This window comes from Ambystoma mexicanum, chromosome 3q (genome assembly GCF_040938575.1).
Source record: "Ambystoma mexicanum isolate Mex_15411 chromosome 3q, UKY_AmexF1_1, whole genome shotgun sequence".
In the NCBI taxonomy this organism is placed as follows: domain Eukaryota; kingdom Metazoa; phylum Chordata; class Amphibia; order Caudata; family Ambystomatidae; genus Ambystoma; species Ambystoma mexicanum.
In genome coordinates, this window is record NC_090926.1 from 1,253,174,055 (window position 1) to 1,253,189,050 (window position 14,996).

The 14,996-nt window shown below is 43.3% G+C and overlaps 1 protein-coding gene across 4 annotated transcripts in view; it reads right to left on the reverse strand.

Annotated features, from left to right (window-relative positions):
- Positions 1-14,996, reverse strand: part of SMARCA4 (SWI/SNF related BAF chromatin remodeling complex subunit ATPase 4) — a 648,210-nt gene that overhangs the window by 400,292 nt on the left and 232,922 nt on the right. For all 4 annotated transcript variants that reach the window (XM_069604251.1, XM_069604249.1, XM_069604250.1 and 1 more), the window contains exons 19-21: positions 8,914-9,156; positions 5,755-5,868; positions 5,502-5,609 (exon numbers count right to left, since the gene is read on the reverse strand). In XM_069604251.1, coding sequence (XP_069460352.1) covers positions 5,502-5,609; positions 5,755-5,868; positions 8,914-9,156 — 465 coding nt within the window. The remainder of the gene's footprint in view (positions 1-5,501; positions 5,610-5,754; positions 5,869-8,913; positions 9,157-14,996) is intronic.

The window sequence follows — 14,996 nt, forward strand, 5'->3', positions numbered from 1 at the left end:
TCATCTAGGTATGGCGAATGCCAACATTCACAATCCTGTCTAGATGTGACGCAAGCTAAAGTTAAGAATGCCATCTAAGTGTGGTACATGCTAACATTTACAGTTTCATCTAGGTATGGCGAATGCCAACATTCACAATCCTGTCTAGATGTGACGCAAGCTAAAGTTAAGAATGCCATCTAAGTGTGGTACATGCTAACATTTACAGTTTCATCTAGGTATGGCGAATGCCAACATTCACAATCCTGTCTAGATGTGACGCAAGCTAAAGTTAAGAATGCCATCTAAGTGTGGTACATGCTAACATTTACAGTTTCATCTAGGTATGGCGAATGCCAACATTCACAATCCTGTCTAGATGTGACGCAAGCTAAAGTTAAGAATGCCATCTAAGTGTGGTACATGCTAACATTTACAGTTTCATCTAGGTATGGCGAATGCCAACATTCACAATCCTGTCTAGATGTGACGCAAGCTAAAGTTAAGAATGCCATCTAAGTGTGGTACATGCTAACATTTACAGTTTCATCTAGGTATGGCGAATGCCAACATTCACAATCCTGTCTAGATGTGACGCAAGCTAAAGTTAAGAATGCCATCTAAGTGTGGTACATGCTAACATTTACAGTTTCATCTAGGTATGGCGAATGCCAACATTCACAATCCTGTCTAGATGTGACGCAAGCTAAAGTTAAGAATGCCATCTAAGTGTGGTACATGCTAACATTTACAGTTTCATCTAGGTATGGCGAATGCCAACATTCACAATCCTGTCTAGATGTGACGCAAGCTAAAGTTAAGAATGCCATCTAAGTGTGGTACATGCTAACATTTACAGTTTCATCTAGGTATGGCGAATGCCAACATTCACAATCCTGTCTAGATGTGACGCAAGCTAAAGTTAAGAATGCCATCTAAGTGTGGTACATGCTAACATTTACAGTTTCATCTAGGTATGGCGAATGCCAACATTCACAATCCTGTCTAGATGTGACGCAAGCTAAAGTTAAGAATGCCATCTAAGTGTGGTACATGCTAACATTTACAGTTTCATCTAGGTATGGCGAATGCCAACATTCACAATCCTGTCTAGATGTGACGCAAGCTAAAGTTAAGAATGCCATCTAAGTGTGGTACATGCTAACATTTACAGTTTCATCTAGGTGTGGCACATGCCAACATTCACAATCCTGTCTAGATGTGACGCAAGCTAAAGTTAAGAATGCCATCCAAGTGTGGTACATGCTAACATTTACAGTTTCATCTAGGTATGGCGAATGCCAACATTCACAATCCTGTCTAGATGTGACGCAAGCTAAAGTTAAGAATGCCATCTAAGTGTGGTACATGCTAACATTTACAGTTTCATCTAGGTATGGCGATCCTGTCAATCCCTGTAATAGACGCAGAAGGGAGTTTATGAGATTGAGGATGAACCCAATGCCCTTTAAGGAGGTTCTGGAAGCAAGGAAATCAGAAATTCAGAGATTACGCTCATCGCTGGTGTAACGCCCAAACGGAAACCCTTCAGCATTTAATCATTGTTTGCCCTGGTATTAATTCCCAGCGAAAAAAATTGATGGGAAAATTGATGGAAAGGTTTACAACTAGGACGGCAGAGGGATGGTGGGCATCTATCCAGCACAGGGAAAGTATCTCCATCACTGTCGCCATCCTAGGTTTTCTGAAAGAAACTTTACATTGACACTTGCACTTTAACTTCATTGTGTGACAAGTTACATTCTTACAGAGCTTTTGAGATTTTATCTTATTTCTGTTTTCGTTTGCCTCACATTTTCCTTGCTTCCTAATCAGAAATGTTGTTTTCTTTTTTTTATATCTTTCTTTTTTCTTTGCTTTTAAAAACAGTTTCTTGTAACAAGCCTAAGGTTTTCAAATGTAAAGCCAAATGCTTAATAAAAAAAATAAAAAAGCCCAAAAGAAACTGACAAGAAATTGTGAAAAAAGAAGACTGGGGCCTTTTTTGAGAAAACGGTCACCCTTGGGTACAGTACTGCAGCTGATAAATCAGCCTGCAGATACATGTCACTAGGTATTAAAAAAGAAACCACTGCCACCAGCCATTCAAGTGAGTTAGTGTAACAAAATGTTACTTGAAGAAAGGGTTAAAGGAGTTACTATACAATCCCCCCCACCCCCGGCACTCCATAGGGTGGTGTGTGCTGGACCAATAAAGTAAATAAGACAGTGGTCATCTTAATATTCTTGGGAACAGCAGTTCACCCAAGAATATGTATTTAAACATTAAGAGAAGTCCAATGGACTTCTCAGTGGTACTGCACAAAAGGTGGTGTGTGTCGCAAGGCAAAAGCAGATGCCTATGGAGTTTACCAGACTCCATAAAACAGTAAGAAACAGAAAATCTTAGTCAGGAAAACATATGAGTGAGTGAGAAAAAGATCCCACTCACTCAGGAGTAGAAATTAAAAAGCCCTGAGTCCAGAAAAAGAGCTGGGGTTCTCTTGAAAGAGAATGGGCACAGAAATGAATTCTCCCTAACATCCAGGCCACAGGGTATTGGGATACTGCAGCCCAGGACAATCACAGTTCTTCGAGTAACGGCTCAAAATGCAGGTTGTCGCAAAACTGGTTAGTCACACCAGTTCAGGGGCGGGAGTAGTCCGGTCTGGATTTTCCCTGTCGATTAGAAGAGGAGGTTGGAGCAGCAGCGGTTACTCAGCAGTCACTGGCCGTTGCTGGAGGTGGCTGCAGACATCCTTCCTTGGATTCTTCATTCCATGGGTCGACTCTCCCGTTCTGCTCCAGGACCCTCGCCTTTAAGCAGGAACCCAGACAATCAGCAGTCAAGGAACATTCAAACTGTGGATGGTGGCTGTCCCAAGAGGATAACCAGCTTCCCAGTTAGAACTGAATTCTAGCAGACATACTGGAGGACAAAGACCTGTGGAATTTCAGTGTACTCCCAGCTTCCTGTTCTCTCAGACACGTCAACTCCTTCGGCAAAGACAAAAGAGTGAGCAGAACCTCCCCCACACAGGCCGGCCCAAGAAAGTACATGTCATCAAGTTGGCCAAAAATTAAGACAAGTCACCATTAGATTAAAATGGTGCTGAGGTGTCCCTTACCGGAGCTGCGACAGCAGCCTGGTAGAAAATATCCACTGCCACCAGCCACTCAGATGAACTGGTCGCTGTAACTAGAAAGATTAAAGGGGAAGTGGAAAAGGGGATACATTGTATCCCCTCAGCAATCCACATAAGGAGGGATGTGCGGATTCCAAAAAACAAGACAGTGGAAAATCCACTGAGCTTGGAGACCCCTATTTTGTAGTGAATACTACTTCAGAATTGGTGTTATAAATAGATCAAATTCGTGGTAGTAGTTATGCAGTCAATCAACAAGGAAAACGGATTGACAAACGCTGTACTTAAAAGTTCAATCACTTTGTAATTTATTTTCCAGATTGTAGTGTTCAATCATTTAACCAGCAAAGGCCCTTGACGATGCATTTCGGACGATGTCCTTCGTCATAATCTGGTAGAGAATGAAGAGACACATACCTGCAAACAAATAGTGCAATCTACTGGTTTTAACAATTGTACAACTCCAGTTCAGTGCAAAGTTGGTTGTTGGTGCAAATCAATGTAGTCTTGCACTCTTTAATTATATTCCCAATCATATTTGGTTGTAGTTAAAGCACATACAATATCCACGGCAGATTATGCTTGTTTATTTCCCAACATAAATCACATATTGTACAAGTCTGTTTCTTCTAGGAATGCTAATTTTGTGTGTTCTAAAGGCACATACAATATCTATGGCACATTATGTTCGCTCATATTCCAACATTAATCACATGTTGCACAAATCTCCTTCGAAGATTACTAAAATTGCGTGTTCTAAAGATAAAAAGTATCCCCCACTCCTAGGTAACAGTAGTCATCAATTGGAAAATAAAAAGGGCAGCTCAAAGAGCCCCCAGCAACACTGCACAAAAAGTGCTTTGTGTTGCAATAATACATTAAAAGTTGGAGGAAAGCAGGACTTCAAAAAGATACAACCAACAGGGTTGAAAAAGGTTTCCAGAGGTAGAGTTAAAGACAGCGAGTGTGGAAAAAGGTCCCCACTCAAGTTAGGAAAAGTGATCAAAAAGTGCTGGGGGACTCACAAGTGGGGAGAACATTGGACAAAAATGAAATTCTACCCAACAGTGGGACTGGGGATGGAAGATTCAGTACTCCCCAATTGTGTCAGAGAATGCACATGAGGCCATAGGGCAGAACATGCAGTACCCAGGGTCACACAAGTTGGAGAGAAGCCAGAATACAAAGGATCATCCAACAAGTGATGATTTAGCCATGCGAGCTGGCCTCCTCCCTCTTGTGCAAAGATCATTGCCATGGCTAGCGCATGTGAGGAAAACTCTATATGACCTGAACTTTATGCACTATGAACCAACTCGACATCTATTGATCAATCTGGTCTCTCTGGTCAAAAGAGCAGCCCTTAAACTTTCGGAAAGTAACCTAGTGGATGCCTGTATGTTCTACGTTCAGGCCAGGAGTATCTGCGACGCAAAGCAGAATCTGGTTATGAGAAATATTTGGATGTGATCCAAGCAGCCCTAACTCGCTCACTTTATCTAAAGATGAGGCTTAGCATCATTAATGTAGCTAGCTTTACTAGCCGATGGGTGCCACAAGCTGATAGTACATGCCCAATTTGTGGTTTGTGCACAGAAACAGTGCTGCACTTTTTCCTGTTTTATAACGGTTAGAGATCACAATACTTGAAGCCCTTGTTTCATGCTGCCAAACATCTGCAGTGCTAATCGGGCCATTTGGTTTATCAAACAAACAGATGCCAACAAAGTATACTTTACGAGCAAATGTATCCATCGAGCTTGGTTATACAGAACCAAGGCCATACAATTATAATGGTATAGCTAACATTTTTGTGCCTCCATAATGAGCCTCTGCTATTTTATTATTTCGTGTTGATTTTACACTTTTTATGGTTGTAACCTCATGTTATATTTGTGATTAACCAATTTAATTTTAAGCCAACTCATGGCATTCGGCAATTATGTAGGTTAGGATTATGAGCTATGCACCTATATTCCATTCGTTTTTTAAAACAATACAAATAGGTCTATTTGCACTTGATTGTAGAGTTAGTCGATTATTGGCCAACCATACTAATTAATCGCTTATGATTGTGAATGCCCATCTAAATTGACGAGATTGTTGTTCTAGACACTGATATCTTTGCACTTTATAGTCACGTCTTTGTAGCTTTGATTTTTACTTGTGCATACATTTTTCTTTTTGTGCCATGTGGCTATAGGGAAAGTAACCGTCTGTGTTTTATCACTGCTATGGGAAAAGTGCAATATGAGTGTGTATTTTCTATGAACCATTACTGCTTTTCACCAAAATAAAGCTTTTTTGACTGACTGCCCTCCGAGTCCACTGAGCCTATGCCAAATAGCAATGTCCCATGCCAACAAATGGACAAACCTTTTTATCTTTCTCTGAGCCGTCGGTGAGCAGCACTCCCTTGGCCTGCATGTGCCGGTAGAGAACCTTCTGCAAGGCCGACATGTCGCACTTGATGACATACTCCACCTGTAAGAAGGAATCACAACAGTTATTGACATGCAACCATTTAAGAAACATTTCCAGACAACCAAAGAAGGAACAGCAGAAGCAAAAAGTACAAATAACAGTCTTCCGAATCATGAAGGGGGTTAAGTGGGTCTGTCCATCTCACCTTCTCTGGTAGCTGTGCTTCCACCTCCTTCTTTAACCTTCGGAGCAGGAAGGGACGCAGCACTTTGTGCAACCGACGAATAATCAGGATGGTTTCCTCCTCATTTAAATCCACCTGTTTCATAAATGTGATAAAATGAGTGAGGGTAGACATCAAGCGCTGGGCATGCGACATAGCACAATTGTGAAGAAAACAATAGAGGGCAGACTTTGGAAGCTACGTGCTCTTGTTCATGCTGTATAGTATGTGCGTGGGTGCCCTTTAAAATGCTGTATGTTGAGGAAGGCAAAGTTTGCAAAGATGTTGTAGTAGCTGGCTGAAAAGGTAGGAGAGGACATATTCTGAAATTAAAATCACACTATAGTGGAAAGAGGACAAGGGAGGGCGACCAAAACTTAGATGATACTGTGCACTTTATGGCATTAATTTCTACATGTGGACCAAGATTCTGGGTCTTGCTGTGCGACGGACAAGCTCTGGACCTCATTGTGTGTCAAGTCCCCTTCCAAAACTGTGTTAGGCAAGATTGTAAATAGTAACCCTGTGGGAGACTACAATAGCTTTTTCATCTTGGCAATAGGAACCCAACATTTGGTATAGGCCTGTACTACACAAGTTGGTAGTCTGACTGAGCAGCCAGGCTTAACTCAAGAGTGGTCAATGTGAGCTGCAGAGCTGCAACAGATTCACAGTGACAGGTATTCAAATAACACTTATGCTCAAGGTTTCTTATTAAAATAATTATTTATTATTTTAACAACCAGTTTTTGTTAGGGAGAATTCTCAGAAATGTGCCAATTTCTCTCTACCTTAGAGACTCGCAGCTCTTTTGCTGGACTTTAGGACCTTTAATTTCTAACCTGGAGAGAGCGAGACCTTTTTCCCACTCGCTCATGTATGTTTGTGACACAGCACCTTCAGTGCATTGGCACAGGGGAAGTCGATTTCTCAAAGGTTTAAATACCTTCTCTTGGTGAAACTACTGTTTCCAAGAGCAGTGAAGTGAAATTGACTTCACTTACATTTTGTAACTTTCTAGACCCAGCACACACTATCTTACCATAGGGTGCTGGAGGGGTTACCTAGTATCCCCTTTGTCTAGTTTCTCATGTAACATTTTTTATATTACCCTTTCTACAAATAATGGCTGGTGGCAGTGGTTTACTTATTACTACCATTGTGTGTTTTTACCACGGGCTGGGTATGTTTTTCGCCATTTCTTGTAGGAAAGGTCCTTCTTGAGATCTACTCTGCGCACCAAACTAGGTTTGGTCCATTTGTTTGTTTGGTCATTGGCGGGATTCACAAGTGAAGCCTGCCTCTGGTTCCAGTAATTCTGCAGGGGCAGGAAGGGAGGGAGGTGCCCAAAACTCCCTGTGCCTATTCCCCTTGGTTACGGGAATGCACCCAAAGGTGTTTGGCCAGCTGGCTGTCCAGCAAGGACAGCCACCCTGCTGTGTGATCGACAGCTAGGCTGGAACGAATGGGAGAAACCTGCATAAAAAGTTGAGGCTTTTTGACTTGGAAGGCAGAGTCGACCACTGGACTAAGGAATACAAAGAAAAACTTGGAAGAGACGCCTGCTGCCACTCCTGAACCATCTGTTTGCGCGATGAACCGCTGCTGCTGTGCTGAAGATCCAAATTCGCCTGAACTAGAGAAGCCCTGCAAGGACAACTTCTCCCTTTGAGTTGGTGGGACCAATTAACTCCAAAGTAAGCCCGTCTGGACATCTGCTTGGAGCTGGCTGTACCTCTACTGCTGCTGTTGAAACCAAAGTGTCAGGGAGACTAACACCAAATTGTTGTGTTGCTTTTAAGTCGGACCCGAGAGCCATGAAGATCCTCCGGACTTCCCTGAAGCAGGACAGACCAAGCCTGAGCCACCTCAACAGAGTGCTGGACCCCAGATGCAAGGAAAGTCCACAGTGGTATCCAAGAACTGCAGTGTTGCTATTTGCTGTCAGGCACAAAGAGGTGAAACATCAAAGAACCGCTGATTTGAAGTTTGCCCATTGCTGCTGCTGACCTTCCCATTGCAGAGCAGGAGTCCCAAGACGTCCTCCCTCTTGTCCCCACGACTGAGGCTCAGGAACAACAGGATCTGCAGAGCTGTATAGGAACAGGAGGCAGCTGGAACCATTTCTTCTAACCAGGAGGTACTGTAAAGTCTAAGAACTTACCTCTTTTTGTGTAGCCTTACTTGCTCTCAGTTGAAACCCGGCTTGGCTACCTTGCAGAGTTGCTATAGCGTTGCCCCTCACACGCCTCCCAGCTTGTGTCCCTTCAAGTGTTCTATTTTCTAAAAACATTTCTAAAAACATTGTGCAAGACTTTTACCTACGTGCGAAGAAGATCTTCAGCTCCCCTAGACATTATGCAATTAACATCGGCTGTCCTGGCTCCCTGAGTGACTCCTCTTACCTCGGACTCTGTGCTTTATCTTTCCCACAGCAAAGGGTTAAACTTATTTGACATTGGAAGGTTTCAAAAAGTACTGACCCCGTTTATGAATTATTTGTTAACCTTTGTTTTATTCCCCTATCTAACCTTTGCACCAAACTCAGTATTGCTCTAAATGTACCAGTGATAAATCGATGTCCACAGTGTCATAACTATTTAAGTCACCTGAGGGTGTAGGAAGTGTCTGTGTGCCATCCCCAATGGGTGTTATCTGTTTTAAAGAGACCAAGTGTGTTTTGAAGTGTATTTTAATTGTTAGATATAATGCTCCCTTCTGAAGAAGGCCTATACAACTGCCTATGAAATAAATTGTTTTATCAAGAACCCTTGAGTGTAAGTGTTTATTTGGATAACTAGTGTATGTGTCACAACCTTACTGCTCACATTGACCCCTCTTGGGATAAGCCTGGCTGCTCAGCCACACTACCAACCTATGTAGTTCAGACTTATTCCAAAGGTTGGGTTCCTATTGCCACAAGGTCAAGGTTATTGTAGTGCATCCAAAGGGTACTGCACACAATCTTGCCTAACAATCATGATGCTGTACAGAGGCCTTTTCTTTGATGCAGACTCCTATACACATTTATCCCCGTCCCCCAAATAAAAGTGATGGGGAAACCATTTGTACGTGGAACCTCTTGGAATCAGATGCATGGTCCCAGTAATACGACAATGTGAAACACGCCCTAAACAATACCTTTTCTCCAGTCATAGCGAAGGGAGCATTGAACCACTGCTCAAAGGTGCTGCAGCTCTTGAAGATGGTAGGGAGGAGGAAGTTGAGCAGCGCCCAGAGCTCAGGCAGCTTGTTTTGGAGGGGGGTGCCAGTCAGCAGCAATCGTCTGGGAGCAATGTAGTGTGTGTTGAGGACCTGGGTCAGCTTACAGTGATGGTTCTTCATCCGGTGACCTTCATCAACGATCATGTACTTCCAACGGATCTACAAAGAAGGGGCAAGGACAGAATACTACATCAGCAAGGAAAATGCATTGCGTCTGCGATACCGAAGAGAATCATTGGTAAACCCCATAGAGTTTTTCACTACTAAATGCGGGACATGAACAATGCATAGTACATAAGCAGCCATGATTTTCATCATACCCCGCATGCCACAGCGTAAACGCCAGCTTAGAGGCCGTCTAAATTCCCACCCGGGCCTGCGTCAGGTCTTGTGGCAGAGAATAGTGCCGTAGCCTAAGCAAGGCTCTGGAGAAAGTTGGGTATCTGCGCATCAGTGTAAGATGCATAAGAGGAACTACTACCCCCGATTCTAGGTCCCTCATGTTAGGAACAGTTTTTCTAAAGTCCAACTAAGGGCTTCATAAAACTATACAACTTGGCCAATACTGAATCTTCAACACTTAGTAGAAGTCTGTACCACCTGAGAAGGTGGTTGCATGGACAGAGCAGCCAAGATCATTTTAGGAGGGACAGAGGGCTGTAGGTCAGTACAAAGAAATGGTGGCATACATATGGTTCAAATGAATACTGATACACTTAGACCTATAAAGAAAATAAAAAAAAGGTTTATTTTAATTTCAGTAGGCCAAGATAAATCTTGGGGAAGTAAGTACTATTCACATACGTTATAAACACATCAAAACCAATACAATACCTATGGTATACAAGCCAAGGTGTTGGGGAGAATTTTCAGTTTAGTGCTAAATTCCTCCCACCTTAGATACCCACAGCTATTTTGCTGAACTTTATGACTATGTACTTTTAATTCTATGAATTTTCTGTGTTTCTTTTAGTTATGGAGTCTGACAAACTCCATAGGCATCATCTTGAACATTGTGTCACACAGCACCTTCAGTGCAGTGGCACAGGGAAGTCTTTCAGATTTCCCAAAGGTTTAAATACCTCCTCTGGGATAAACTACTGTTTCCCAGAGCAGTAAAGTGAAAATTACTTTACTTACATTTGTAACTTTCTAGACCCGGGAAACACACCATCTTACAATAGGGTGCTGGAGGGGTCACTTAGTATCCCCTTTGTCTAGTTTTTCATGTAACAATTTCATGTTAGCCTTATTACAATTAATTGCTGGTGGCAGTGGTTTACTTTTCACTACCATTGTGTGTTTTTAACTACGGGCTGCGTTTACAGCTGCAATAAAGCACCCATGGGTGCCCATTCTGTCAAAATGGCCCTGGTCTTTTTTTCACCATTTCTTGTTGGAAAGGTCCTCCTTGAGATTTACTCGGCGCACCAAACCAGGTTTGGTCCCTTTTTAAAAAAATTCAAATGTTTTATTGGTTACAAGTCAAACATGTAAAAAAAAAAAATCATCAATTTAAGGTAAACCTTTAACATTATCATCCATGTACACCCCTCCTAAAATTACTTCAAATAACCATTTCCTCATTAACAGACAACACTGCATCTAGCATTTTTATAGTAGCAACGACTAACTTCCCCTATTAACACCCATTTCCACCATTTCATCATGGTAAGAGTGGCCCCCATGGATTTAAATTCATCAAAAAAGAAGGATCGTGTCTGATAATGTAACACAATACATTACCAGATGATTTGGGGTTTCCACCGACAGAGTATCCATACAATACCGACAAGTCGCATTTTCAACCACTGGCACTTTTCTCATGCACTGAACCTCCCTTGTATTTAAGATGTTTAGCCGACATCTAAGGAGATGGTCCCGATACTTCGGCGAGAGGAATTTTAGCAGAAAATTAGGAAGCTCATTCACCGTCCCACTCTCTACCAACACAGATTCTCAAGACTACAGACAGCCACATTGCTCGATGGTAGAAATCCAATCCCACAATTTTTTGCCAACATTGGATTATACAGTAGCGTAGTTACCTGAATATCTTTATCCCGTAGGAAGGCTTCAACCGCTCTTCAACCTCCACATTTGTAATGGGCCTTCAACCGCTCTTTTATCCAAAGCCAAGATCTTAAATGGCTTTTTCACATTTACCAGAGCACATTTCCTATAGAGTGAAAGAGTTTTCCAGGCCACCATTGACTCCAAAGACTGCAACCTCAATTCAAACCTAACCACACATGCCGGCAGACTATTAGGCAGTTGCAAAACCTTTTGCCTTCCAATTTCTCCCACCACTCACACGATAGGCGGACAACCGACTCCGCTCCATACGTTAGAATTTGCGCCACCTTTTGTTTATAAAAGGTTATTTTAGGTGCCAATGTAAATTTACCATATCTACGATGGAACACTCTACCCTGATTGACTAGTGGTATCATTCTGGACCACAAATAGGTGAGTTGAGCTGCCTCATTGCAATTCTTGTTTATCGTAACTCCCAGATAGACTATGGATTCTACCATCTCCAATGGGATACCCTCAACACTCCAAGTAAACGTTTAGAATTTGAATTTCCCGCAATCTTCATATGGAGAATTTTTGTTTTTTTTTTTGCGTTCACATTTATACCATTCATATTCAAGTAGAGTTCAAAGGCCCTAAGACGTTGGTGGAGCCCTATCAGAGTTAAGTCACAGAAGACCAGATCATCTGCGAAAAGTATCCAAGGCACCTCTACTCCATTAATTTTAGGGGGAAAAGCTCGAACCTCTGACTGAGATATTGCTAAATCTGATATGTACAGGCAAAAAAGTAAGGGTGCAAGAGCGCATCCCTGCTTTAAGCCCCGATATTTGCAGATCTTGTGAGATAGTGTTCCCTTGGACGATAGCATGGTTCGAACTGATGCATCTGTATATAAGGCTTCCATGGCCTCTACAAGGTCCCAGGAACAACCGAGTCTGCAGTTTCGACCATAAGATCCCCCTAAAGACACCATCAAAGGCCTGTTCAAGGTCCATAAAGGCCAAGAACAGGGTGGATCCCTCCTCCAATCTCTTTTCCTTTAAAAGTTTCAGGGCCGTGCTTACCCCATTGACAAACCCAGTTTGTCTAGGGTTCAAGATCTCCCTCTCCTCCACCCAGTTTCTCAAATTACGCAGGAGGACAGTTGCAAATAGTGTTCCAATCGAATCCAAAAGTGCAACAGGGTGGTAGTTTTTGGGATCCGCCAAATCACCTTTTTTGAAAATAGGCACAATGAGCGCCTCTTTCCATGAAGATGGAATCGTTTTATTTATCACAACTTGCTCGAACATGGCCACCAAGATTTTTCCCCAATGATCTTTTGTTTTTTTTTAACTCTTGATTTGAGAGACCATCAGGGCCTGCTTCCCGAGAAGCACTCAAATTACTGATCATTAAGCTGGCATCATGTTCGTCAAATGCAAAGTTCCACCTGCCCCAGCTACCTTTCTTGGTCACTATTTTCTCACCCCGGGTCAGAAAACATTGATTGATAATGTCGAATCCAATCATTCCCCCCTACTATAGCCAAAGTATTCACTTGTTGAAACACACCACCATTATTAATGAGCTCCCAAGGGCTTTTAGAGCTTTTTTCACATACTACGCGCGCAGCATACACTCTGCATCTTTTTCCACACGCCAGACCCGCGTGCTCCTACACCAGTTTCTATACTCTTGTCGAGCTTGCCTTATCCTATCAGTTTTCATAAGTCTGCCATCCCCCCTGATCTGCTTCACTACTTTTCTCAAATTTGTCCTCCTTTTTACTAGCTCTGGGTCGTAGGCGTGCTTTTGAAACCACGCTGGATTGCGTTCCCGGGCCACTATGCCTAGAAAACTCTTAATAGACCTGTGTAATCAATATTTGTAGGATCCTACCGTAATTGCACCGGATATTCCTCATTTATTTTCTTTACTTCCTATACTTTCAGTCATAGACAAATCCCACAATTACCCAGGACCACATCTCCCATTTACTCCCTCCGCCCGCACACACCCCACCAGCTGTTTGCACGTGTTGTGCTCGAGAGCCTAGTCCCTCTGCATCTGCGCTTCCCAAGCCATTTCCACCATGGCCCAGGTAAGCGCTGAGCCTCTGCTGCCCATGCAGCTTTATTTCCGGCATTTTTTCACCCATGGCAGCCTCCTAGGTCTGCGATGCTCGGGGACAACTTTCCCCTCCAGTCTCCCCTCCCACCGGCTCCCATTGGCTGTTTGCACGTGTTGTGCTCGAGGGCCTAGTCCCTCAGCATCTGCGCTTCCCAGGCCATTTCCACCATGGCCCAGGTAAGCGCTGCTTTGCAGATGTCCGCCGGGGAAGCCAAGGAAGCCAGCAGTCAGCAGACACCAAAAAACTGTAAGTGTGGCATGGGTGGGGGGTAGAGCAATTACTCTACTCCAGAAAGCCGCTGCCTCTCTACCTTATCCTTCCATAACGTAGACTAGCATAGACGCACAGCATGCATACTTAGAGAGATTTGTGACCACCTGCCTAAATCTATTCATGGCTGGACTGTAAATGTTGCCTCGCATTACATACTAACATACTTGCCACGGTTAACTAGTGCCAGACCTAGAGGGAACTGTGAAGATTAGCCTGCGTCACATTTAGACAGCTGTAACATCGTTAGTGTATGCTGCACCTAGATGTAATTGAAAACTTAAGGCTACGTCGCATCTAGTTAGGATTGTGAATGTTAGCATGTGCCACACTTAGATGGAATTCTTAACTTCAGCCTGCATCACATCTAGATAGAAATGTGAATGTTAGCATGTGCCACACTTAGACTGAATTCTTAGCTTTAGCCTGCGTCACATCTAGATAGGAATGGTGAATGTAAGCATGCGACACACTTAGATGGAATTCTGAACTTCAGCCTGCGTCACTTCTAGATAGGATAATGAATTTTAGCATGTGCCACACTTATACGGAATTCTGAACTTCAGCCTGCGTCGCATCTTAATAGAAATGTGAATGTTAGCATGTGCCACACTTAAATGAAACTGTGAATGTCACCAAGGGCCTCACCTAGATGGAATCCTGATCACTAGCCTGCCTGACATCTAGATAGGATATTGAAGATTAGCAAATGCCAGACTCAGATGGAATAGTGAATGATAGCAAGCATCACACCTAGACACAATTGCAAGGACAGCAATGTCAATTAACCGAACCACTCTTATGGATGTAATGGCTACTAAGAAGGCAGTCTTATAGGTCAGGTGTTTGAGACTTGTCTTATGCATGGGCTCGAATGGGGGGCCCATGAGTTTAGATAGCACCACATTCAGGTCCCATCCTGGTGGTGGGTTAGAAACAGGAGGATGAAGTCTCTTTACTCCCTCCATGAAGGCTTTAACCACGGGTACCTTCCACCACGACACCTTGCTATGTGAGGTGGTATATGCTGACAGTGCTGCCAGGTGTACCTTTAGTGAGTTGAAAACCAACCCTGCGTCCAGCAGGTGGAGCATGTATGTCACGATTGTGGAAGGAGTGCAATCAACTGGGTTGATTTGTTTATTCTGGCACCAGATAACGAATCTCTTCCATTTGTCGAAGTAGCACTGCCTCGTGTTCGGTTTCCTAGACTCTTTTAGGATGTCCATACACCTCTGTGGTAAATTGAGATGTCCAAACTCTATGACCTCAGGAGCCATGCTGCTAGGTTCATGGAGTTGGGCTGAGGATGCACCTTCTGACCTTGGTGCTGGGACAAAAGATTGTACCAGCCCAGGAGTTTGATGGGATCGCACACCGAGAGTCTGCGTAGGTGTGGAAACCATGGTTGTCTCGCCCACATGGGAGCAACTAGGACGAGCGTCATCGACTCTCTGTTCATCTTGTTCACCACCTTCCTGATGAGGAGTTGGTGGAAAAGCGTACGCAAACATCCCTGACCAGTTCATCCACAGGGCGATCCCCAGGAAGTCTGGTTGGGGAAACTTGGATGCAA